General features: G+C 52.8%; 1 protein-coding gene across 2 annotated transcripts in view; it reads left to right on the top strand.

Annotated features, from left to right (window-relative positions):
- The first annotated feature begins 2,325 nt into the window (after window positions 1-2,325).
- The window catches only part of SLC6A2 (solute carrier family 6 member 2), a 46,526-nt gene continuing 23,337 nt past the window's right edge, over window positions 2,326-25,514 (top strand). For both annotated transcript variants that reach the window (XM_039242003.1, XM_039242010.1), the window contains exons 1-3: window positions 2,326-2,599; window positions 15,379-15,510; window positions 17,404-17,641. In XM_039242003.1, the coding sequence (XP_039097934.1) occupies window positions 2,326-2,599; window positions 15,379-15,510; window positions 17,404-17,641 (644 nt within the window). The remainder of the gene's footprint in view (window positions 2,600-15,378; window positions 15,511-17,403; window positions 17,642-25,514) is intronic.

Genomic DNA, 25,514 nt, shown 5'->3' with positions numbered 1-25,514 from the left:
CTCTACATCCTTCACAGAGAATATTTGCCATGCTGGTTCCTCTGGCGAAAATGCTCTAAGCGCCCCCATGTGCCACCATTCATTCATTCATTCAGTTTCCATACTAATTCCCTAGTATGTTCCAGGTGTCAGGAACATGGTGGTGTGGAGGACAGTCAAGGTCCCTGCCCTCATGGAGTTCATACGCTACCCAAGAGAAGACATATAATAAATAAACAAACAAAAACAGGGCAACATGACAGAGAGTGGGGGTGCATTTTCGATTTGGGTGGTCAAGAAGGGACCACTGAACTGAGATCTGGACAACTCAGACAGAGAAACAGCAAGTGTAAAGGTCCTGGGGTGGATTTGAGCTTGGAACGTTTAAAGGACCGAAAGGTCAGCATGCCAGGGCATATGCAAATTCCTGTCCATCCCCCTTAAGTGTTGTGGCTTCTGTAATGGCCTTCTTGGATTACCACCGCACCCCTTACTTGCCGATGCAGCTCCAACCAATTTCCATACCTCTGTAGTTACAACCAACCCTGACCAATCGGAGTGGTGATGGACTCTTTACACCCTGGATTGTAAGCTCCTTGATGGCAAGAAATATCTCGGTAGCTCTACTAGTCATCATTGTTCAGGCATACAGCAGGTGGTCATTTAAAGAATGAATAAAATAACCAATAGGGAATGCATATATGAATACCAGGTGCAAATGGCTCACCCCTTTGCTTGCTTAAGTGTCACCTTCTCAAATTCCCTGACCCACGGCCTCCCCGCACACAGCACTACTCATCCCCTCACCAAGCTGTTTTTCCCTACGCAAATATTAGCTTCTCACATACCATAGAATGTGTGCATTTATTATACCTCTTGATTCCCCTATCGCCCCCCCACAGAATATAAACTCCACCCAGTCAGGGATTTTTGAGTAAATTGTGCAGGAATGTATCCCAAGAGCCTAGAACAGTGCCTGGCACATAGTGGGCGTATCTAGGGCATATAACTCATAACAGATGAGTTAGGGGTAAATGAATGACTGGCGAAATGAATGAATAACAGTCCTCAGCCTGCTGAAACAGGGGTCAGAACCACACATCTGTGCTAGCCTGCCCATGACAGAGACATAAGAGCAAGGGCTGGGGCTTGACCTTTCAACTCCGAGCCAGCCAGCGGCCCGCCAGCGTGTTTGCCGACCTAGGCAATGCACTGAGCAGAACATTCCCACTTCCTTGATGGAGAAACTCGGGCAGGGTAAGTTTACACCGCCTGCAGCGGATGACAGAGCTGGTACTGACTCGGGTCATTTGCTCTCCCTGGTCTTTCCCCGGCCCCCTCGCAGACGCGACTCTGACCCCAGTTCTGGGCGTCTCGCTCTCTTCCCAAGGTGAGAAGTCAGAGCCCCGGGCCCTCCGGGAGCTGCGTCTGGTGCGCCGGTGCGTGCTGGAAAGGGAGCGGGCACCCGGGTCCCGGAGTCGCCCCCCGAGCCCGCGCCGCGCCCCCGCCCCTGCCCAGCCCCGGCCACGCTGTCAGTCTCCATTAGCGCTAACAGGCTCCAGACGGAGCGGGCCCGGCGCGGGCTTAATGCAATCGGCGCGTTACCTGGGGCGCAGGCTACATTACCAGCCCGGCCCCCGCCCGGCGCGGCCAGAAGCAGCCAGCGCGCGCCCCGCCGGCCGCCCCGCGCCTCCCGCGCTCCCCGGGCCGCGCCCGAGCGCCACGCGGCGGAGCCCAGCCCCGGCCGGCCGGCGCCCCACAGCCCGCCGCGGCCAGGCGGGGCACCCGGGACCGCGGCGCTGCCGGACACGTGAGTGCGCCCCGCGCGCGCCCCGGCCGAGGTGTGCCGGAGACCCCGGCTGCGTGCGCAGAGCCGGAGTGGTGGCGAGTTTGAAGTGCCGAGGGGTAAGTGGCTCCTGGGGCTGCCGGAGGTGGCACAGATCCGACCTGGGGGACAGGGGGCAGCCAACGGCACCGGCAGGGTCGCCGCCCCGGGACACCTCCGCCTCCGCGTGTCCCAGCCCAGCCATTTGGGGGCGAGAGGGAGCGGGCGAATGAGGGAAGCGCTGTGGGGTCCGTCCGGGACCAGACCCGCAGGGCCGGCAGGGTTGGTCTCCAACTCTAAGTTCCGTCTCAGTTCCGCGCCACTACCACTGTTTCCAAATTTTACCACCAGACGCGCGCGGCTTGTGGGGAACCCTACGTCCGCTCCGTGCGCGCTGGCCGCTCTGTCCCCGCGCTCCCGGGAGTAGGGCGGGATGGCTTACTGACCACATCTTTTCCTTTTATCAGGCAGAGCCTCGCGTGCTCCCAGTACCGCTGACGTCCCCCTCGCCAACCGCACCCATGCTTCTGGCGCGGATGAAGCCGCAGGTGCAGCCGGAGAACAGCGGGGCAGACGCGGGGCCCGAGCAGCCGGTGCAAGGGCGCAAAGCCGCGGAGCTGCTGGTGGTGAAAGAGCGCAACGGCGTCCAGTGTCTCCTGGCGTCCCGCGATGGCGACGAGCAGCCCCGCGAGACCTGGGGCAAAAAGATCGACTTCCTGCTGTCCGTGATCGGCTTCGCGGTGGACCTGGCCAACGTGTGGCGCTTCCCCTACCTCTGCTACAAGAATGGTGGCGGTGAGCCTCCTGATGGGCTGGGGCTTGGACTTGGGGGGCTACCTGGCCGCAGCGGTGGCCAGGACCAGGGCTGGGAGGGAGGATGGGATGCGCGGGAGAAGAGGAAGCCCGCGAGCCAGTCTGGAGCGCAGAAGGGTCTGGACAGGGCTCACGGGAAAAGGGTTGGAGTCCCTGGTGGAATAGGGAAGTGGAGGCTTGCCCCTGGACAGTGATAGGCGCGTGGGTGGAAAGACAAAACCCGGAGACCCTCAGTTGGGTGATCTTTTGATGGTTCTCAGGAAGAGAGGTGGGGATTTGGAGAGCTCGGGAAGGGGTGCGGGAAGTGCACAGGATGTGACAGCCAGGCTCATGGTGACCCTAACTCCAGCGCTCTGAGTCCTGGGGCAGGGCAGGGACCTCTGGGCCAAAGGGGGAGAGAGGATGTGGGTTCCCTGAAGGCACTTGGGAGGCCCTGCACTCTTGGGGACAGAGACTTGGGAACAGAGACACTCAAAGAGAAAGAAGCTAGTGTCAGAGAACTCCACTCTCAGGTTGGTGTTTGTTTTGCTGGAGGGGCCAGAGTGCACAGCCTAGGTAGGACCTGGGTCACTGGGGACCATGAACTAGCTTGATGCTTGAGGCTGGAGGCCTGGGTGATTGGGAGAAAGCCTTCCCCCCACCCCCAACCGGGTCCTTGGCCACAGTACAGGGTGGAGTGGGAGAGGGGCCTGGAGAAAATCCACTGGAAATAGCCAGGCTCTCTCCCCTTACCGGAGCAGAGTGACACACCTACTTGCCTGCGATGCAAGTCTAGAAGCCCAGCTACAGCCCAAGCAAAGGGCTGAGCCCTGGAAGAGTGGCCTAGGGGGCAGGACACAAGGTCCCAAAGACCCTAGCTCCTTCTTGAGGGCCTTTGCTTCTGGGTGCCCAAACCACCCAGTCCTGTGCTCATTTGCAAGAGTGAGTTCAGGGGCGCCTTGCAGTGAGCCTGGAAAAATGACGGGAAGGAAGAATCTGGCAAACGGAGGCCCAGCTCCGGAAACTTCTCTCTACTTACCGGGCCATCCCACCTGGCAGTGGCTCAGGATGCCAGGGTGTCAGAAGGCGGCAGGGCAAGTGTTTCTAGAACCAGGTAAAGGGAAAGGTCGTGATCTGCCCCATAGGGTCTGGGACCCAGCTATTTGCTCCAGCGTTTGCTCTGGACACTTGCTTTGGTTGAGAAATGGGAAGCGTGACTCAGAGGTGATACACTTCCCGTGTTTGCCTCTCAAGAGTCTCTGGTCAGGTTTAAGAATTCTGGCCCTTTGGACCCAGGAAGGGAGAAAATGGAGAACCCATGTAGTTTTAGCAGGCGGAGTGGTGATGAACAGAAGACAGACTGAGACACCCTAAGGTGCACCATCCAGCATGACCTCAGTGACCATCCGAGACTGCGTGTCCCCTAGATGGCAGAAGGCTGTATCACTAATCAGTAATATTTATCGGTTCCTCCCTGGTGTGAGGCACAGCGCTAGGCTCTGGGGAGGGCGGGTCACCTAGATATAGCCATCACCACAGCTGCCTATCAGGAGCTTCTGTCACCTGAAGTGTCATGCCGCCCCACGCCATTTCCACCGTGATAAGTGTCGGGTGAAACTGAAGGGACCCCAGATGACCGATGACCAAGTGCACACATCAGCTAGATGGGTATTCTGGGGCTCTCGCTGACACTGTGTGCTCACTTGGCCATTGCCACCAACTATGAGCGCCTGCTGTCCGCAAGGCAACGCACCAGGTGCTCAGGGCTCAAACACAGCCCATGTGTTACAGGCTCCAGTCTGTAGGCAAATTTGGCCAGAAGCGCCCCCTACTTGGTCTGCTAGCCCTGTATATCATGCACCCGAGTCGTTCCATCATTTATCTGTGTATCTGTCACCCACACAGACTGGGGCACACTGAGAGCATAAGCTGTAACTTTTTCTTCCATTTCTAATGCCCAAAGTAAGGTCTAGATCCTGGAATGCGATAGAAGCTACCCAACAAATGAATGAAAATAGTCCAAGCTCTCAAAGACCTACTGCCTATGCAGAAAGAGTAACTAACCAAGAGAGACAGCGTACGCTGGTGGGGGTGGGGCCACCTGTCCTTGACTGTGGAGTCCCAGGTTCCAACTCCCGGCAGTGTGATTTGGGGCAGCCTCTCAAGCCTCCACGTCCTCATCTGTCAAATGGAAAGAATGGCTCTCAGCTCAGAGGGGTGGGGACGTGATGATGTGATAATGACAGTGGAGAGCCAGGCAGAGAGCATGGCCTCAGTAAAGGTAGCTGCTGCTTTTCTGTAACAACATTTTGATGATGTGTGACATGGGTGGGAGAGGTGACAAGTGCTCTAAAGGCCGGAGGAGGGGCTGCTTGGGAAAGATTTGGAGGTGGACCGTGTTTGGAGCGCAGCCCCAAGGAAGGGATGGGAGGTGCACGGACAAGCCTGGAGAAGGTAGAAGGCATTCTTGTTCCAGAACGCACGTGCGATCATTGCAGAGACTAGGGGTGCGGGCTGGCAGGAGGGCAAGCCACCAGAGATAAGGGCAGAGAGACAAGTTGGGGCCGGGCCTGGAGACCTTGAATGCCAGGCTAAAGTGTGGGGAAGCTGTACCGGTGAATTTCCATTTCCATGGCTGGGATGGCCATGGATGACAGGGGAGCGGTGCAGCCTCCCATTTCCATCTCAGACTCGAAGGCAGCTCCTTTTCTCCCCACCCCTCTGGGGGAGCTCAGCTGGCCTTTTCTCAGCTTGATCTCTGCTGAGACCTCCTGGCTGCTTCTTGGGGATCAATTCCTAAATGTAATTCTAAAGTGAGGCCCTGAGATGGGCAAGCGTGTTGGCAAGTGGGTGTCCTGTAATTGTGGAAGGAGTCAAAAGACCCAAGTGTGACTCTCAGCTGTTTCTGTGGGCATGGCCCAGCCCCTCTCTACGTCTGGGTTCCCCACTACAGCTGGAGGTGAGCACAGGTGACCCCGAGAGCTGTCCCTCTCCAATGACCTGGCTCGGCTCTGCCCCTAGGCCAGGATTCACCCACCCTGTTATTTACTAGCCCTGGTGCCAGTTTTACCAAAGTAACGTCCATGTCTGGCTGTTCACGCTGGGACCGTACTGGAGGGTGTTTTGAAATGATAAAGGTGCCAGTAGCTTAGGCCCCCGGCTAATACTTTCTGAATAAATTCCTGGGAAAGGTGAGCCTGTCTGAACATCTTCCCGTAGGCCAGCTGCTGGGACGCACAGTGGGGGAGGCTGCCGATGGGGAAAGCCAGTCTTGGAAATTCCAGGGCTTTGTTCGGAACCTTCTCAAACAGAGAGTGCCAGGCAGTGGGGCTATTTTCAGGGTGCTAGATTCTCCCCCTACACTGGTGGCCTTGGGCCTGGTCCGTGCTGGTGTCCGGGGAGGAGTAAGCAGATCGACTGGGTCTCTCTGCGAGGGAAGGGGTCTTGGCAATGGCTGCTTGCGTTTGAGACGAGTCCTGTGCTGTCAGACATAAGGTCTCTAGGTTTAGACAGACCCACATTTGCATCTAAGCCTGACACTCCCTGGAAAGGTAGACTTGGAGTCCTCCTCTCTGGGCCTCCGTTTTCTTGTCCAGAGAAGGGGAAAGGGTATACCTTCCAGCAGGGCATGCAAAGCCCTCGAAACTGTGTCTGCCCCATTGTGGGGGTTCAAGAAATGGACCTGCTCCTATTATTGTTATCATTTAGTGATTGCTAACTGCAGGCTAGACCCAGTGGTGTCCTGATTTTGGAGGAAGCAGAATTGATTCTAGGAAGGAGTCGAGGAAGGGGGATAAGCTGGAGATTAGGCACGTCTGGGTCATGGAGAATCACGAATCAAGACCCAGGCTTTGCTCCATGTTTCGGCAGTCCAGCCTCGCCCCACTGCACTTTCCCCACCTGGGAAATGGGTAGTAACATTTCCGTGCCGGGTCCCCTGAGATGTGGTTCTGGCCCCAAATAGGGTTCTCCTCCTTTCCCAAGTAAGCTGACCATCTCAGATATCCACAGCCCATGGGGGAAACCCTCTGGGCCAAAATATCTGGGCTTCTGGAGGCTGGCTGTGAAGCAGTGGCTGGTGTGAAGCTCAGAGGTTTGCAAACTCAGTGCTCTTACGTCCCGCCTGGCTGTAGGAGGCCGTCTACCCCCCGAGCTGGCCACGCCTGACATTGATGGTTCAGCTCAGGTGCACATGAGCTGGCTGGCTGGCGTGCCCTCCACTGATGAGTTTGCGGGAATGAGGTGCTCATCAGGGGCCAGAGCTGAGACTTTAATCTGAGGTCATCAGCGCGATGGGGCTCATTGCTTCTAGCCGGCCAAAAACGATCTAGAGAGGCTGTTCCCAGCAAGATGGGATTTCATGGGGATAAATGTTACACCCTGTCCCGAGGTCCCAGACCCAACTGCCTAAGTAGGCATTAGGTCACAATGCAAGTGGAGGAAGGCCCTGGGAGTTTCATTAGCTGCATCTCCATGTGAGTCACTGCTGGGAACCATTTCTTTCACCAGAAAACATTTCCGACATGCCCATCTAATGCCAGGAACGTGGAGATGAGCAAAAGGCAATCCCCATCTTTAGGGAGCTCATAGTCTATTGTAAACACCCTAAAGGCGAACGTCATTTTGGGTTCTGTTATTAGAAGTATTATATCGCAGATGAGGGAGATGAGTATCTACTGTTCTTCATGACTTGGATTGCCCTCTATAATATAGCTCTGAGCATCCCAGCCACTCTCTTATTTGTTCATCTTAAAGAGAGCAGAATGGGGACAGGACACCTGAACCTTCAAGGAGCTATATGGAGAGCCCAAGATCATTAATAAATGTCAGGTCAGACCCTGCAAAGTTGACAGCAGAGAGAGAATTGCCCCACAAGGAGGGGAGCCCCAACGCTAGTTTCCCTGCTTTTAGCCCCCTCTGTCCTCCTGAAGGGGGCAGGGATGTTAATCCATCAGGAAGCAGGCCTGTTTCCTTGCTGGGGATGTTCCCCGGTCTCAGAGCTAAGGCCCAGACGTCAGTGGGAAGCCCCTAAAATGACCGTGCAGCTCATTTTACGTGGAACCTCCTCCCGGAGCAATAAGAATTCGTGCAGAGGTGTGCGTCCACGCCCCTGGCCGATCTTGGTAAAAGTCAGGAGGAGTCAAGAGCTGGGAGACTCCACTCGGGCTGGGGTTAAAGGGATCCTGGGGCCAGTCAGCAGGGGCAGAAGACCTGTGGGGAGGAAACATGCATCGTCACCACACGGTTCCAATACCCTGGGCAGAGTCTGTGTTGACAAACAGGAACGATCTGGGCTTGGTTTATTATAAGCACTGGAGCGTTTCCCTAAAGAAATGGCCGTGTGAAGCCAGCTGTTTAACTGCCAAAGACTCGGGGGTGGGGGTGGCTGGTGGCACCATGCCGGACACCCAGTGTGCACAGCATTGCTTTGGACAAGACTGGTCTGTTTTGTTCCCCGTGGTGCTAAGGACAAAAAGAAGGTGGAAAGTGAAGGCTGCGGGGGAGGGATTCGGGAAAGGTGGAAAAGCAGCGCCGGGAGGGAGAGGTCTGCTGCCAGGTTGGCAGAGCCTCAGCTGGCCATTTGCACCTCGGCAACGGGGATGGCCTCGGGGGGAGTAGCCGGCCTCACTTGGGACAGGGACATGAAGGGCCCCGGGGGGCTGCCTCAATGCCCTCCTGTGCTGAGAGCCTCCAGCATGCATTCAACATTGCATTCTGTGTGGGACCCGCACAGGCGCTTATCAGCCTGCAATTTCCAGTCTACAAAGGTGCATTGCACGCGCTCTGCGGTGTGATGGTAGGATGTGATTCCCATTTACACAGCACCTGCTAGGCACCCAGTACTTACTTCTCCTCCATCATCTCCAGCTCTCACAGCGAACCCAGGGTGTAGATGCTGTCATCCGTACTTCCCCACCCTGGCCAATTCTCCAGCTCTCCAGACCCCAGCGGGTATCCTACAATTCAGTCCTGACACTGTCCACCTGGAGCTGACAGATCCCACAGGTTAAGCGCTCAGTCCCACCAGACTGCCCCCACGTCAGATGCCACCCATGGGCCTCAAGCTGTCCCCTGTGCTTCTGGTCACCTGGCTGTAGCTCAGGGTTTCCACGATCCTCTCTTCAGGTCAGTAATTTGCTACAGCAGCTCCTAGAACTCAGGGAAGCACACACTTACATTTCCAGTTTGTTACGAAGGGTGTGGTAAAGGGTACTGGTGAGGAGGGGTATGGGGCAAGTTCTGGAAGAGTCTTGAGTGCAGAAGCCTCTGCTATTATGGAATGTGGGGTGTGCCCCATCCTGGCATGTGCCTATGTTCACCAACCTGGAAGTTTTCCAAGCTCCATAGTTCAGAGATTTTTATGGAAGTATCATCATATGGGCGTAATCGATATTAGCCTAATCTCCAGCCCTTCTTTCTTTCCTCAGGTTGGAGCCTGGGGCTGAAACTTCCAAGCTTCTAATCAGGGTTTGGCTTTCCTGGTGACCAGCCCCCACTCAGGAGCTCAGCAAGCATTGCCTCATTAGAACAAAAGATACTCCCATCATCCAGAATACTCCAAGGGATTTAGGAGATCTGTGTGAGACATTCCTATCACCCCCACTCAGAAAATTACAAGGGTTTGGGGCACCTGGGTAGCTCAGTCGGTTGGACATCTGACTGTTGATTTGGGCTCAGGTCATAGTCACACACTTTGTGAGACTGAGCCCAGTGTGGGGCTCTGTGCTGACAGCGTGGAGCCTGCTCGGGATTTTTCTCTCTGTCCCTCTCATGCTCGTGCATTTGTGTTCTCTCTCTCTCTCTCTCTCTCTCTTTCTCTCTCTCTCTCAGACTAAATGAATAAACACTAAAAATAGAAGAGGAAAATTACAAGGGGTTTTTAAGAGTTCTGTCTCAGAAATCCAGAGCAGAGACCAAACAGAGTCAAACCTTGGATTGCGAGTAACTTGTATTTCGAGTGTTCTGCAAGACGAGCAAGCGTTTCTAAAAAATGTTAACTTGATAAATGAGTGATGTCTTGCAATACGAGTAGTACGGGACACCGAATGTCACATGATCACAACTGAGCCAATGGTTCTCTCTCTCTCTCTCTCTCTCTCTCTCTCTCTCTCTCTCTCTCTGCAGGATTGTAGGTAATGGTCTCCTATGCTCAGATGCTCGGTCTCAGGCCACGTGTTTGGCAGAAATCCGTGATTTTACAGAGCACTGGAAGGTGCCCACAACTGACACTAGTGTAGTGTTGTCACTTCATATGGACAGTCCTTTGCTTTTCCATACCAGAGTCAGCTTAGGAATGCTTGGCTTGCTTCTAGGTCATTGGATAAGCTTCTTGTTAAAGTTGCACAAAAAGAAAAAGATTCCATTGAGCCAGCAGATAGCAGTGATTCTGTCAGTGATAGTGAAAGTTGTCCTGCACAGTAACCCTCCTCTGGTCTCCCTCACACCAGCCACGAAGTGTTTCAAAGGCAAGCACAGGTTAATTGTTTTTTAATATTTTGTATTTTCTTTATTATTTTGTGTTATATTACAATATCACAATCATTTTTCAATGAATATTTTTTTGGGTTGTGGAACGAATCATCTGAGTTTCCATGATTTATTATGGGGAAATTCGCTTTCACACACAAGTGCTTTGGATTTGGAAGCATGTTTCTGGAGCAAACTATGTTCCCAGACCAAGGTCTTACTGTATCTGTGTTCCATGCTGTGTCACTTCCATGCTGTGTCACAGGGGGCTGCCCGGGTCCTGTGCCATAGAGAGCCCTGCTCTGCCCTCCTTCCCTTCTCACCGAGGCCACGGCCAAGGCAGCCTGCCCACCCAGAGCACTGCCCCGCCCCCACTCTAGGTACCATTCCCTGTAATTCCTTGTGCAGATACCCCAACCGCCTTCTGGGTCTACGTGGGCCTCTCACCTCATCCCTTCTGTAATGTGGACTTTGATGCAAGTGCACGGGTGCCAAGGGATCCCAGAGACCCGTGGTCTGCAGGGGTGTGGACAGAGCTTGGTCATGTAGGTGCAGGAGTCCACATATATGTGCAGAAGGCCTGGCGTGTCGCTGGACATAGCTGAAGTGGGGAAGAAGTGAGGCGCAGGGCAGACGGGGCTCCCCTTTCCCAGCATGTTGCGGCGCAGAGCTCTCAGAGGGGCGGGCTCCCAAACTGAACCTTATGATGGAACCATTATGAAGGTCCAGTTGTTTAGGTAAGAAGAGAGAGCAGGTTTGGTTTAAAAGGTGCGGCCCAGTTGGTCATGTGGAAGACCACGGCCATGTGCGGCGTGGATCTCATGGCCACCCTGCCCCTGCCCCACCCGTGTGCCTGTGGGGATCGCAGATCGAACCTTCTCCTGCACCCTTTTGTCTGCTATGCCTTCGGGCTGTTCCGGGAGGGGCCGCAAATCCAGCCACTCTCGGCACTGACCAAGGTTTTCTTGGAACTCCGGTGAAAGCCGCAGCCACTGACCATCCGCAGCTGAGCCACGGGCACCGAGGGGCCAGTTCTGCGAGTCTTTGCTTCTTGACAGTTTGAGGAATCTGGGGCTCCGCAGACGGGGAAGTGGGTTCCGTGAGGGACCCACCTCTCCTTCCTGCAGCCCCTCCCTGGTCACACACTCCCCACCTCACCCCAAATCCCCAGCGGGCCTGGGCCCTACTGCCCCTTGCTGAGGCTCCTGCAGACAGTCCCGCCCCTTTCCTGAGCTCCTCTCTTTTGCCTTCCTCACCTGCCCCAGGGCGTCCCACTCGGAACTTAGTGCCCCTGGGCTTCGCTTCCTGAGGGCTAGGCATTTGTACAGAAGATTCCAGAACCTCTCTCTGACCATAGGGTTCCCCTTTAGTGGGGAGGTGGCAGGCAGTGTGCCCTGGGTTAGAGGTGATAGGAAGATGCTTTCCATACTAAATTCATCCGAAGGCCATTGGGCAGAGTCTCTTTTGCAGCCGATGGTTCTTTCCTCGTGTGTTTGTGTGTGTCGCTGTGCAGAAAGATCACGAGTGTGCACGGGTGTGCGTCTGTGTGCGTGTGTTTGTGGTGAAGACTGCCAGGAGCCGAGAGCCTCAGGAGATATGCCCTGTGGGTGCTTCTCAAGGTCTGCACACTAGGACCTGCATACCCAGAGCATTCCAGAGTCCAGACAGGATTGTGGGCTGTGGCCCCTGAGGTTCTCAGACCCTGTGCCAGGCTGGTTGCAGCTGGTAATGCCACGTGTGAAGATGTGGCAGGCCCGTGGGAATGTAGTGGTTATGGGCCTTGCAGGGCAGTAGCTTCTAGAAAGTTTGCAATCCCAGGAGCTGTTACAGGGCTGTTTTTAAGAGAGGCCTCCTCGGCTGAACTCAGTCATCCCTGAAACCCCTTTCTGGCTCTCCAGCTCTGCCCCAACTTCTTCCAGATCTTTCTGCAAGGGGTCTTGAAGCAGCCGGCTGGTTGATGTTTTCTTTCAGAATAAGGCAGGGGTTGGGGCGCCTGGGTGGCTTAGTTGGTTAAGCGTCCGACTTTCGCTCAGGTCATGATCTCGCGGTTTGTGGGTTCGAGCCCCGCGTCGGGCTCTGTGCTGACTGCCAGCTCAGAGCCTGGAGCCTATTTCAGAGTCTGTATCTCCCTCTCTCTCTGACCCTCCCCTGTTCATGCTGTCTCTCTCTCTCTCTCTCCTAGAAATAAATAAAAATATTAAAAAAAAAAAAAAAGAATAAGGCAGGGGCCACTGGGCGGCTTTCTGGTTTTTATTCACACTCAGCTGCTCAGTCATTCTGGAGTGTTCTTGGGCCGTTTCCTCCTGAAGCGGTGGCTGCCCCACATCACACACATTCACAGAGAAGAGCCTCGGGCTTGTGTAGACTGGTCATCCTCCGCCTAACCTCCTCTGCGGCACCCCCAGCCAAGCATAAGAGGAAACGAGTGTCAGACTGGGCAACTCACCTACCTGTTGGCAGTGCTACCTGGAGGCCTGGAGTGGAGGAAACTGGCCCAAGGGAGATGCCTGGTTTGTTGGCCGACATTGCTCTTTCCCTTCGTTGTAGAAAAGAACGTCAGCTTGTCAGTAGCAAACCTCAGTGCCAACATCTGAGCCGTGAGTCCGGCTTTTTCCTTCCCCGCTGCCCCTTGGGTCACCGACCTCAGTCGTCAGACCTGTTCAACAGTCAGATGCGTCGATTTCCCTACTTTCTGGCTCCCGTCTCCTGAGGGCAATAGCAGGTGGCTGCAGGCAGATGGGGCTCAAAGGGATGTCCAGATTTCTAGTCTGAAGGGGCAACTTAGCCTTTCTTAGCCTCCATTTCCTCATCTGCTGGTGGGAATTCGTGGTAATTATCTCTCAGGGGTGATTTTATTTTTTTATTTTTTATTTTTTTAATATTTTTTATTTATTTCTAGGAGAGAGAGAGAGACAGCGTGAGCAGGGGAGGGTCAGAGAGAGAGGGAGTCACAGACTGAAACAGGCTCCAGGCTCTGAGCTGGCAGTCAGCACAGAGCCCGACGCGGGGCCCGAACCCACAAACCGCGAGATCATGACCTAAGCGAAAGTCAGATGCTTAACCGACTAAGCCACCCAGGCGCCCCTCTCGGGGGTGATTTTAAATGAATAATTATATAAAAGCTCGGTGTGTGGCTTGGCATCTAACAGATGTTCACCAATGTCGCCCTCACCACCACCAACTACCTCTGTCAGCATTACCAGCATCAGCACTGTCACCACCACCATTACTGCCAGTGCCGTGGACAGACGTGGGGTCAGGGGTCAGGTCAGCCCTCTCGGTGTGGGAGAGGGACAAGGTGGAGTTTGAAAGTGAGAAATGCGGAGGGGCAGAAAAAGGTTGGTGCACGGGCATTCACAGAAGTCCAGCATGGAGTAGGTGATGGAGTATTGGACCAGAGTGGATGACCAACTGACTAGATGGCTAGGCTGGCCCCAGATACCCAGTTTCAGGGCATCCTCCCCTCTAAGACCCTGTTCAGACTCATGTCCTTTCACTAAAGCTGGAATATTCTGGAGTCTACACAATATGTGGGAATAGCTCTGGAGCTCCAGAGGCAGGCAGACTTAGGCCCAAACCCCAGATCCATCGCTTACTGGCTGGGTGGCCGTGGTCAAGTCGCTGGATTTCTCTGAGCCTCAGTTTCCTCCTCTCAAAAACGGGTATAGAAATTGCTACCTCAGATTTTTCTGGATAAGGTAGATGGGATCACAGATGTCCAGTATCCAGTGCCTACATATACATGGGAGGTACTCATTCCCTGGTAGTTTCTTTCCTGCACACACAGTGCTGGTCCATCTCTTGCTATGGAAGGGACTGGATCTCTGAGCACTGGGGCCAGTACTTCATGCTTTGTTCTTAAGAGCCCTGGGCTTATGGAGGAGTAGCCCTGGAAAGAAAGTGGGGACTTAGTCTGAGTAGCTGAGTGAGTTTGACCTGGGGTGCTATGGGACTTTGGCATACTTCTCCACTAGCTTGGAGCCTCAGTTTTCACATTTGGAAAATGGAGATGGCAGTCATCTCTGCCTCTTAGGGTTACTGTGAAGATCGACTGGGACTTTGCACTGAAAGTGCCTGGAACACAGCACAGGATGTTATATTTCTCATGCTACTGTCGTTAATATTTCCCAGTTTCTGCACTTCCCTGGTGTGGGTGGTCCAGAGAGTATTTGGTTTCCAAGGTTACAGCATCTCAGCCAAAGGCCAGAGGCGGGGACGAGTGTGGATCTGGCCTTGCCACCTCCAGCTGCGTCAGGAAAAGGAGCTGGCATTTTGCTGCGGTCACGCTTGCAGCCTGGGCTGACATGGCACAGATCCATCCCAGTGAGTCACCTCGCGGCGTCAGAGCCTGGTGAGCTCACCCCAGGCTGCCGGGCACGCGGAGCAGCATCTCTGAAACTCACACATGTCTCAGCCCAGCAGGAATTCTCTGGGGACGAGTTGCTGCCCGTGGCCAGCGGCCCTCACTGGTTTCTGCAATGTTTCTGCAACAGGGGGTGGGTAGCTTCCCTGGTCGGACACTCGCTCCAGGGATTATTTGCCTGATGCATTGCCTGTAGCAGTGGGAGCCTGATGCATTCGAAGACCTGAATGTGAATCCTGCTTCTGTCCCTTACCAGTAGCAAAACCAGGACTGATTCAACTCCCTTCTCTGCCCTCAGTTTCCCCCGGAGTTGGAGGACTGTCTGACCCTGTCTGATGATGTCTCTGAGTAGTTGTGAAACTAAGAATCCAGTGAGGTTGTGTTCGGGAAAGCCCCATGTGGCCTTAAAATGAGATAAATATAAGCAAAGTTAGAAACTCAGTCATGTGTGACTTTGGGCACTGTCTCTCCCTCTCTGATGTCAATTTTCTGACGATAAAAGGAGGGTTTGGGGCGATTGGCATTCCCAGAGTGGTGGTCCATGAAGGAAAAGGCTCTGCGTTTAAATGAATTTAGTGAAGACTGTCCCTATAAGCGTCTTGTATAAGACATTTCACGGTGTGTGCTTGTGGACCCAGGGCCAGGAGAATCCTGCCAGAAGCAAGCTTATTCAGCTTTGATTAACCCAGATTTTGCTGATTTGACCCCACACAACCTCATTATCATAGTGATGCTTTTCCTGGTCCCACAGCGGTTACTATTACTGTTATGATTATTTGTATTGATTGCGTCAGCCTCTTTCCCTGCCATGATCCACCCCTTGGGAAGTGGCCAGAGAGCAGAAAAATAAGGACACTTGGGCTCTGGAAGACATTGATCCAGGCAGGTGCAGGAGGCAGGCGCAAGGCTGGCGGGGTTCCAGGGGGTCACACTCTGCCTCTGTGTCCTCCAGGTGCCTTTCTGATCCCGTACACCCTGTTTCTTATCATCGCTGGGATGCCCCTGTTCTATATGGAGTTGGCTCTGGGCCAGTACAATCGAGAAGGGGCAGCCACGGTGTGGAAGATCTGCCCATTCTTCAAAGGTAAAGAATGAGTCTGGGGGAGTCAAGCATTGCCCAGAAGATTTCCTTGGTGCCCCTGGAGAAACTGCTCCGAAGGTGGGATCTGAGGCATAGAACAGCTCTCTCGTGGGATTCACGGGTATTGGCAAGGTCAAGAGCATCCACCATGGCGAGTTACATGGAGTGCATTTGGTGCATCCATGACAGCCTAGCCTAGAAAGTCTGGCAGCCTGGGTAACAGTCCAGCCTCTGCTGCTGACTGATCAGAGGGTGTCTGTTCCCGTGTGGGAAATATTTACAGAAGTGCCAGAGCTACTCAACACATGTGCTCCTGCCCTCCCCTCTTGCTCCCATGGCAGACATGAAAAGCTGATCATGGACCTTTCTGGGCTCAGCTAAAAACCTGTCTCACAACCCCTAATACAACAGTCACAACTAACTGATCACATTTGGGACTTGGGGCACATCTGGGGGAAATATGCATAGCAACTGCCATTTCTTGGCCCCCATACGTCTGTGGGAAGGGGGTGGAGTCAGAATGAGTGTCTCTCAGGGCCCAGGTGGCACTGAGGGCCAGTATGATTCCTCTGAGCCTCTTCTCAGCTGGTATCTGCTTCCTGACTACCTTCTATGTACTCAGTCCTGTAATAGACACAGGCTGGTAAGAGGCTTAAATGACAAGTGTATTGGGTTTCTTCAGTTTAATTTCGAGAAATCCCACTCAAAGTGGCTTTAATGTAAAAAGAGTTATTGGTTTAGGATACAGTTAAGCCCAAGAGTTTCTGCTAGCTTCAGGTATAGCTTGATCCAGGTCCTTGAATAATACTATCCAGAATCTCTCTCCACCTCTCTCTGTCTGAAGTCAGTGTTAGCATCGATCTCCGGCATATTCTTCTCAGGTGCTAGCAAAACTGGCCATCAGCAACAGCAAGAGTAAATCCTACCAAGTTGAACAGTGACAAAATAAATCAAACACACCTTCCTTCCCCAGTAAAGATCCCAGAGAAGACTCCCATTGGTTTTACTTGAGTCGTATGCCCACCTATCAACCAATCCCTGTGGCTATGGGGAAGCAGAACTCTGATTGGCCAGGCCTGAGTCATGTGCCTACAGCCAGATCAAGGAAGTGAAGGATTAGCCTCAGCTAAACCTCACAGGCCAAGAACATATAAGGCTACTCCCTTAGTCGATGCTACACAGGCAAAACAAAACAAATAAACAAATGTCTACTTACTGTAGGCAAAAGCCGTAGGACGAGCTAGCCCAAGAAGAGCTTCCGGCGTATTCAGGAAGATGAGACTGGCACACGCATGGAGCAGATGGTTGAAAGTGGGGCCAGGAGAACACACAGGGCTAAGGTGCTAATCAGGGACTGGTTGTTTGGGGTCCCCAGAAGCAGATCCTGAGACAAAGGTTTGTCTCTAATAGGGAGTTATTCAGGGAGGGGATTTTAGGAAAGACCATGAGGGACAGAGGGGAGGGTGTCAGCCAGTAAAAGGTATGTCTCAAGCCCGTTCCACCGAGGATCAGGGGCCCATCCCACTGGGAGAGAGCATTAGCCTGCCTCACTGTTACTCTGCCCAAGGGGGGCGGGACCGGGGGTGCTCATACTCCGGGGTCTCCACACCCTCCAGCAAGTATACTCTGGCTGCTGCCCGGGGACATTCGGGCCCTGGCACATCTGCCCTGCCTGATGAGTGGGCCGAAGGGCTCCAGTGACAAGAGAGAGCACCCAGGCAAAGGGCGGGTGGGTTCGCAGGGCACAGAGGTGAGGCTCTGACCATCTGCTTCTGAGAAGGAGGGGCAGAGGGGCCGGGTGGTGCCGTGGTGGTCAGGGCTGGCTCCTCGGGAGAGGTGGCTGTGGGGCTGGGCCTGGGGAAGCCCGTGCCTGACCCCTGTCTGCCCCCGCCGCAGGAGTCGGCTATGCTGTAATCCTCATCGCCATCTATGTCGGCTTCTACTACAACGTCATCATTGCCTGGTCGCTCTACTACCTCTTCTCCTCCTTCACCTTCAAGCTGCCCTGGACTGACTGTGGCCACGCCTGGAACAGCCCCAACTGCACCGACCCCAAGCTCCTCAACAGCTCCGTGCTGGGCAACCACACCAAGTACTCCAAGTACAAGTTCACTCCAGCGGCAGAGTTTTATGAGTAAGTCACCGCCCCCTCATCCTATTCACACGGGCACACGGAGACTTGTGCGGGGCAGGACCTGGGCCACCCGCTAAGGGAAACCTCGAGAGAGGAGGGGGTACCCCTGTCAGCCTTTGTAGGGGTACTGAGCAGCCACTGCAGGCCTGACCCTGGGCTAGCAGCTGAGGATACTGCCCTGGTCAGGGCAGTGGAGGGCCTCACGGGAGAGTGGGGGTCGGGGGGGGGGGGAATGTCCTAGTAAACAGGTAAGGAAGCAAGAACGTTGTTTTAGAGAGTCAATGTGCCCTTCAGGAAATAAAACACATTTTAGGGAAGGTCGGTGCTCTTAAAGAACAAAAACCAGGTATATGGGGGGAGGGAAGGAAGATTAGCTTGGGTGGTCAGGGAGGGCTTTTCTGAGGAGGTGACATGAACGCTGATGAAGCCAGCCAAGGGAACATCCAGGGGCTCAGCCGGCAGCTGATGGAGCTAGAGCTTGACCCCAGATGGGACCGGTCCTGAAGCTGCCGCCTGGCCCACCTGTGCTGCTGTCTCTCTGAGGCTCCCAGAGGGGTGAGTAGCTGGAGCTTGTCGGTGAAATTCAGAAAGTGAGAAGCAGGCCAGCTATGTGCAGCTCGGGGGAAGTGTTTGGACCATGTGTGCCTGAGAGCCACTGACTGGGAGTAGAAGACAGAATATCTTTTTTAAAAAGACACATTGTATGTTGAAATCACTGTAGACAGAAAAATTATAAAAGGCATAGAGCTCTTATATACCCTAACCCAGTTTCTGCTGTCCACACCTTAAATAACCCTAGGGCAATGAACGAAATCTGAAAATTAATTCTCATTTACCATTAACTAACCTGCTAAAGGCCTTTTTTTTTTTTTTTTATATTTGTCCTTTTTCCCACTAATCCTTTTCTGGTCCAGGATCCAGCCCAGAGTGCTATGGGGCATTTAGCTGTCCCTTCTCCTTAGAATCTGTGAGAGTTCTTTGGTCTTTTCTTGAGCGTCATGACCTTGACACCTTTGAAGGGTACTGGTCAGTTATTCTGTGAATTAACCTTCAGTGTGGGTTGGTTTGCTGTTTTCTCCCAATTAGACTGAGGTTAGGCTTTAAAAACATTTTTTTAACGTGTATTTATTTTTGAGACAGAGAGAGACAGAGCACGAGCTGGGGAGGGGCAGAGAGAGGAGACACAGAATCTGAAACAGACTCCAGGCTCTGAGCTGTCAGCCCAGAGCCCGATGCGGGGCTCGAACCCATGAACCATGAGATCGTGACCTGAGCCAAAGTCGGACGCTTAACCGACTGAGCCACCCAGGCGCCCCAAGGTTAGGCATTTTTGACAAGAATACCATAGAGATGATGCTGTGTCCTTCTCAATGCATCCTGTCAGGAGGGACATGGTGCTTCTTATTACTGAGGATGGTAACCTCCATCACTTGGCTAAATTGGTACTTGCCAGCTTCCTTCTGTGTGGAGAGAGCATTATTCCCTTTGTAACTAACAAGTGTCTTCTGGGAACCTCTCAAAGTGTGTAAATATCTTGTTTCTCATCATCCTCTTACGTCAAATCCTCAGCATCCTTCAATGATTCTCGCCAGCAAAGATTATTCTCATAGTGTTTGTCTAATTGTGATTTTCTATTCCCATCATTCCCTCTAGATTAGTTGATTGGAATCCTTCTGTAAGGAAGAGCTGTCACTTTCCCCTTATTTATTCCTTCATTCGATCATTCAGGGATGCATTTTTTTATTGAGATATAATTGACATATAACATTATACTAGTTTCAGGTGTACGATTTGATACATGTATATATTATAAAATGATTACTACAATAAGTTTAGTTAACATTCATCACCACACATAGTTACAATTTTTTTCCTTGTGATGAGAACTTTTAAGATCTATTCTTGGCAACTTTCAAATATACAATAGTATTGTTAACTGGGTACCATGTGGTATATTACATCCCCGTGAGGGCTTTATTTTATAGCTTCTGGAAGTTTGTACCTTTGAACCACCTTCACTTCGTTTTCCCATTCCCACCCTCTGCCCCTGGCAACTGCCAGTCCATTTTTCTTTATCTTTGTAAAACATTTTTTAGTTTCCAAGTATAAGTGGGATCATATGGTATTTGTCTTTCTCTGTCTGACTTATTTCACTTAGCATAATGCCCTCAAGGGCTGTCCCTCTTGTCACAAATTGCAGGATACCCTCTTTTCCACATGATTGAATCTTTTATATACATAAATTATATACATATATTTTATATATACTTATATAAATTTTATATAAAGCATACAAATATTGTGTATTATGTATAGCTTGTATTGTGTGTGTATATATATATACAATACATGTATATATCTATACAATACATATATACAATATATCATAGTTTTGTGTGTGTATATACATATATGTATATCACACTTTGTCTCTCTCTCTCTCTCTGTACACGCACATGCTCCATTGTTTTTATACATTCATCCATCCATCGATGTCTTGTTTCCATGTCTTGGCTATTATAAATAATGCTGTGAGCACAGGGGTGCAGTATCTCTTTGAGTTAGTATTTCCACTTCCTTCAGATAAATACCCAGCCGTGAAATTGCTGGATCATGTAGCAGTTCTATTCATACCTCTTTGAGGAGCCTCCATACCGTTTCCACAGTGGCTGCACCAGTTTGCACTCCCACCAACGGCGCGTGCACGAGGGTTCCTTTACTCCACATCCTCACCAACTCTTGTTACCTCTTGTGTTTTTTTTTTAATGTTTTTTTTATTTATTTCTAGGAGAGAGAGAGAGAGAGAGCGTGAGCAGGGGAGGGTCAGAGAGATAGGGAGTCACAGACTGAAACAGGCTCCAGGCTCTGAGCTGGCAGTCAGCACAGAGCCCGACATGGGGCTCGAACCCACGAACCGCGAGATCATGACCCAAGCGAAAGTCGGACGCTTAACCGACTAAGCCACCCAGGCGCCCCATACCTCTTGTGTTTTTGATGGTGGTCATTCTAACAGGTATGAGGTTATGATATCGCATGGTGGTTTTGATTTGCATTTCCTCGGTCATTCATTTACATCTGTACGGGCTTGCGGAGAGTTGTTTTATTCTGTGGTTTTAATCCAGAACCATCAATACGTATTTTACGGTCCCCCTGAATCCTATCATCCTCAACTCCATCCTTCTATGTCTTGAGGTGGGTGATGGCCAACTTGTCTTCAGCCGCCTGGTGTAAAATGTTTGCTCACTGGGCTCTTCAGAATGCAGCCTGTATTGTCTTTATTCTCCCGGCGGGGACAAGCCCCGTTTTAGCAATCAAGACACAAGTGTTAGCAGATAACCAGGAAGTCCTGTACAGGCTGCGGCGGGGGGGGGGGGGGGNGGGGGCAGGGGGGAGGTACAGGGAATCCCACTGGGACCTCACTCACAAGGTGCGTGGGGTCTAGAGTAGGGTGTGGCAGACTGTTCTGTAAAAGACCAGATAGCAAATATTTGAGGACCATCTATGTCTCTTGCAGATTCTGCTCTGTTTCATTTTATCCTTTCAAAAGATAAAAACTGTTCTTAGCTCACAGTCCACAGCCTGGATTTGGCCTGGGGGCCACGGCTTGCTGACTCTTGGACTAGTGCAGTGCCGCCCGCCGTGATAGGAATGTTCTCTCTCTGTGCGGCTTAGGTGGGGGCCACATAGGGCCAATGCAGCCATTGAAACATGGCCAGCGTGACTAAAGAGTTGAATTTTAAAAATTTTATTTAATTTTCATCTGTTTGCCTTTAAATAGCCACATGTGGCCAGTGGCCACCACATAGGCTAGTTCTCGTCCGGAGGATGAGAAAAGACGGTTTCATAAAAGACAAAATGCCAGGACCAGCTTCCTTCAGTCCTATGGATTCTCTGCACCACAGCCCTCGGGATGAATCCTGATTATCTGGAGATTGGGGTTCTTTTAGGCCAGTTTCTGTCCCTGCCATCTCAGGGCAGTGGGGCCAAGGAGATACGGTCAGAAGTGGCCTCTGAAGAGACGGCTGCCCCCCGGGGCTTGGGGGAGTTAGGTGCTCGGGGCCCAGAAGCTACCCTCAGCGAGCCAGAGCAGGGAATTTGCAGGTCCATGACCTGCATGTCCACCTCCATCCATCCGTGTTTCCTATGGACTCCAGCAGGCGTGTGCGAAATTACATAGGGTCCAAAGTTGTCATCAGATGCAGATCGGAGTACATCTGCAGCCCCCCAAGAATCGAAGCCTCGCTGGTACTTGAAGCAAACATCCATCTACATATGGGTCACTCGTGTCCCCCTCCCTCCCACGCACGTGTGTCCGGGTTCCTGCTGACTTCTTTGTGTGTATTATTTCAATTTAAGCCTCACACCAACCCCATGAGGTTCCTGTAACTATTCCCCTCAGTGCACACATGAGGAGCCTGTGAATATTCGCTTCATCTGCAGGTGAGACGGTAGAGCTCCATGGCCAGTACCCTGCAGAGCCAAGGTCTGGGCCCAGGCAGCTGGGGCTCCCAGGACTCCCTGAGCGACCTGTTTCTGGTTTGCCCCAGGAGCCTCCCTGTCCCCAGTCCAGCCCCTGCCTTGCCAGGCGGTGAAACCCAGAGCCTGCAGTCCTGACCTCTGAATTGTATTGGATTCTAGCCATTATAAATGGCCATTATTACTCAGAAACATTGCCATCGTCACAACTAACAAGTAGTTGGCTTAGATTATGTCCCAGTCACTATGCACGTGGCCTTTTCACCCTGACCACCGTGGTCAGCCTAGAATTATTCTTGTGTTATGAATGAGGAAACAGGTGCAAGCAGGAAACGACTTGTCCAGGGTCATGTAGTTTAGGAAGTGACATTTGAAGTGGGCTTGAAGCCAGGCAGTCTGGGTGGAAAAGCCAGGCTCCCAGCCCAGCGATTCAGAACGACCCAGAAACATATGAATGGATGCCAGGACCCTGCACCCAGAGGCGCCGGTTTCATCAGTCTGAGAGCAACCAGAACATGGGGAGTTTTATTAACAGCTTCTCTGGTGATTCTACTGTTCAGTTGAGGGTGACAGCCACTGTCTTGACCACTGTGCTTTCCTGTCTCAGAGCATCCCAACAGTGTCCTGTCGTGAGAGAGTGGGAAGGGGTTCCTTCACTCTTGTTCTTTTTTAAAAAATATTTTTATGTTTTATTTATTTTTGAGAGAGAGACACAGAGTGTGAGTGGGGGAGGGGCAGAGAGAGAAGGAGACACAGAATCTGAAGCAGCCTCCAGGCTCTGAGCTGTCAGCACAGAGCCAGACGCGGGGCTCGAACTTGTGAACCTCGAGATCATGACCTGGGCCAAAGTCAGATGCTCAATCGACTGAGCCACCCACGCGCCCCTCCTTCACTCTTCTCCTGAGCAGCGGGGCCTCAGACAATCCCAGAACCTTTGGGGAGCTTGCAGATGGAGGTTTTAGGCCTCCTTACATTATGAGTGTGCTTTGGACCCCGAGGTGGCCAAGGAGCCTGGACAGAGGGTGCTGCTGATACGTGTAATCGGTTCCGAGCTCTCCCTTTCATCATCTTGTGCTGGAAGAAAAAAACGTGATTTTTCTTCCTGCTCTTGGCAGCCCTTGTCCTTGTAAATTAAAATGGAAAATAGTAGTGTTGGTCTTCTCTAGTACAGTCACTATTTGGTTCCTCTTCTGACATCCCTGTGGGACGTCTCTGTCCCAGCAGAGGCGCCCAGCAGCAGAGAGAGAGGCCAGTTGGGTTTTGCGACCCAGGTTACCTCAGTTACAGCCCTCAACTTCCTCCAGGCTCAGCTGTGAGCAGAATGTGGTGAACAAAGGTGACAGTCTTACGTGTGGGACCCGGGGACCTGGGGCTCGTGGTGGGGAGCCACATCCAGGGCTTGTTTCAGCAGCTCCCACCCCCCACGAGCTTCCCAGCACTGTGAGCCGGGCACCACGAATCTCTTTACATCCCAGACCCGTTTTGTGTGCAGAGATGGTGGAGATGGAGTTGGAGTTCTCATAAGAAGGTGGCGGGTTAGGTTTTAGGGAAGTGGTGGAGCCAGGATCCGAAGCCAGCTTGTCTGGATCAGGGCTCTCACCCCACACCCACGCTTCGCCTGTCTTCCTCCTCCAACCTGACAGTCCGCAGGGGTGTGTGCTGGGGGACCGGGCGTGGGGGTCTCTGCAGGCAGATAGCAGCTCCTCTCATGCACCTCTTTCTCACCCTGGGCTTGCTTTTGTGTGCTTTGCAGGCCTTAAGTCATGAACTGCAACTGGATTTGTTTTAATGGCACACGGCCCTTGTATCTAAATGTTTCTGCCGTCAAAGAGTCACCCCATCTCAGTCTGGGGAGCTGGCAAGTAGGACCCCCAGTGCCAATGCTAAGGAGGTTAGGTCGTTTCTTCTCTTCCCCCAGAGCCTGCGGGCCAATGGTGTCGCCATCTTGTACTCATTTAGGCTGATGGATTGAAAAACTCATCCAAGGAAACAAAACCGCTATTCTCCCCAGGCCCTGGGCCCAAAGCCAGACAGCCCGCGGCTAAAAGCAACCCCGATGCTCTCTGTAGCTTTCAAAAGGGCACCCTTGGAGAACATGCTTCAGAGACAGAAAGCTCCGACCCCCTGCCTGTTCCTAGTGGGGCAGGGAAGCCTCCCTCTACCCCAGGACCAACCCTCTGGGCTCAAATGTCAAGTGAGAAACTGAGCCCGTTTGGCCCGCGGACTTTGGAAAGCCTGGACCGTCTATTTCGCGATGATTCATTTTCATTAAACTGCTGGAAAAGTACAAGAAACCCAAGTTACTTGTACCCAAACCCCTGAGGCTTGGGGCCTGCTGGGGAGAGGCTGGGGTCACATTTCTTTTCCTGGGAATCAGCTCGGGGGTCTGGCCTTCTCACTGGCGAGCTCTGCAGACACCCTTGCAAGCCCGGCCGTGGATCTCACATGCGTGCGGGGGCATTTCAGCCGTCTGGCCGGACACTCGCATCATTTTAGCAACTTTCAGTGCAGGTACAGCTGGTCCAGTGGCTTTTTTCACGAGTTTAGTAGTCAACTTGGCCAAATGGTTATTGACACCATTCAACATTTGGGCCATAAAACAGTGAGGAAGAAGAATTAAGAGTCAGGTGGGGTCAGTACCTGATTCTGGTTCTCTGTCTTTTTCGATATGCCCACCCTCTCTCTTTCCTCTCCGTTCCCTTTCCTTGAGCTGTTTCTCCTCTCCACACCCCTACCCTCCTCCTCCTCTTCTCCTCCTCTCCTCCCCCTCCCCCCCCCCTGCCCCGTCTCTCTCTCTCTCAGGACATAGGAGAGGAAACTAAGTCAGGCCATGATTTTGAGCTGAGACTACCAAGGGGAGAAGTTGGCCAGGCAGACAAGTTGGGCCAGGACGTGTGTTCTAGGTGGAAAGGGACAGAAAGTTCCAAGAGCTCCAGATGCTTGAGCATTGCCAGTGGCTGGCTGGGGCCAGAAGCCCAAGGCAGGGTGTGGTGGGACATGGGATGCGCTGGGCAGGGGACAGTTACAAAAAGTCTCAGGTTCTGAAACGCTTATGTCTTTTTCCTTTAGACCAGGATCTCCTAACCTCTGCACTTCTAGCTTTACGGGCTGGGCAGTTCTGTGTTGGGGCAGGGCCACCCTGTGCATTTGGGAGGTCTAGTAACATCCCTGGCCTCTGCCCACGAGATACGAGAGCAGAAGTGAGAGCCCAGACGTTGCCGGACAGCCCCAGGGAGGCAGCGGCAGAACCGCCCCCAGTGGGAGCCCCTGTTTGAGGTGTTAAGGAGCCTTGGAGGCCTTAGGGACAAGGCAGTGACAGATTAGAAGGGCACATCAGACAATGGCCTTAAGAGGCCATGGTGTGGGGAGATGGGAGACATCTAGAGCCATGGGGGAG

The sequence above is a fragment of the Hyaena hyaena genome, unplaced genomic scaffold (genome assembly GCF_003009895.1).
Source record: "Hyaena hyaena isolate Hyena2069 unplaced genomic scaffold, ASM300989v1 scaffold_7, whole genome shotgun sequence".
In the NCBI taxonomy this organism is placed as follows: domain Eukaryota; kingdom Metazoa; phylum Chordata; class Mammalia; order Carnivora; family Hyaenidae; genus Hyaena; species Hyaena hyaena.
Note: the sequence above shows the minus strand (reverse complement) of the source record. Positions and strands in the feature narration are given on the sequence as shown.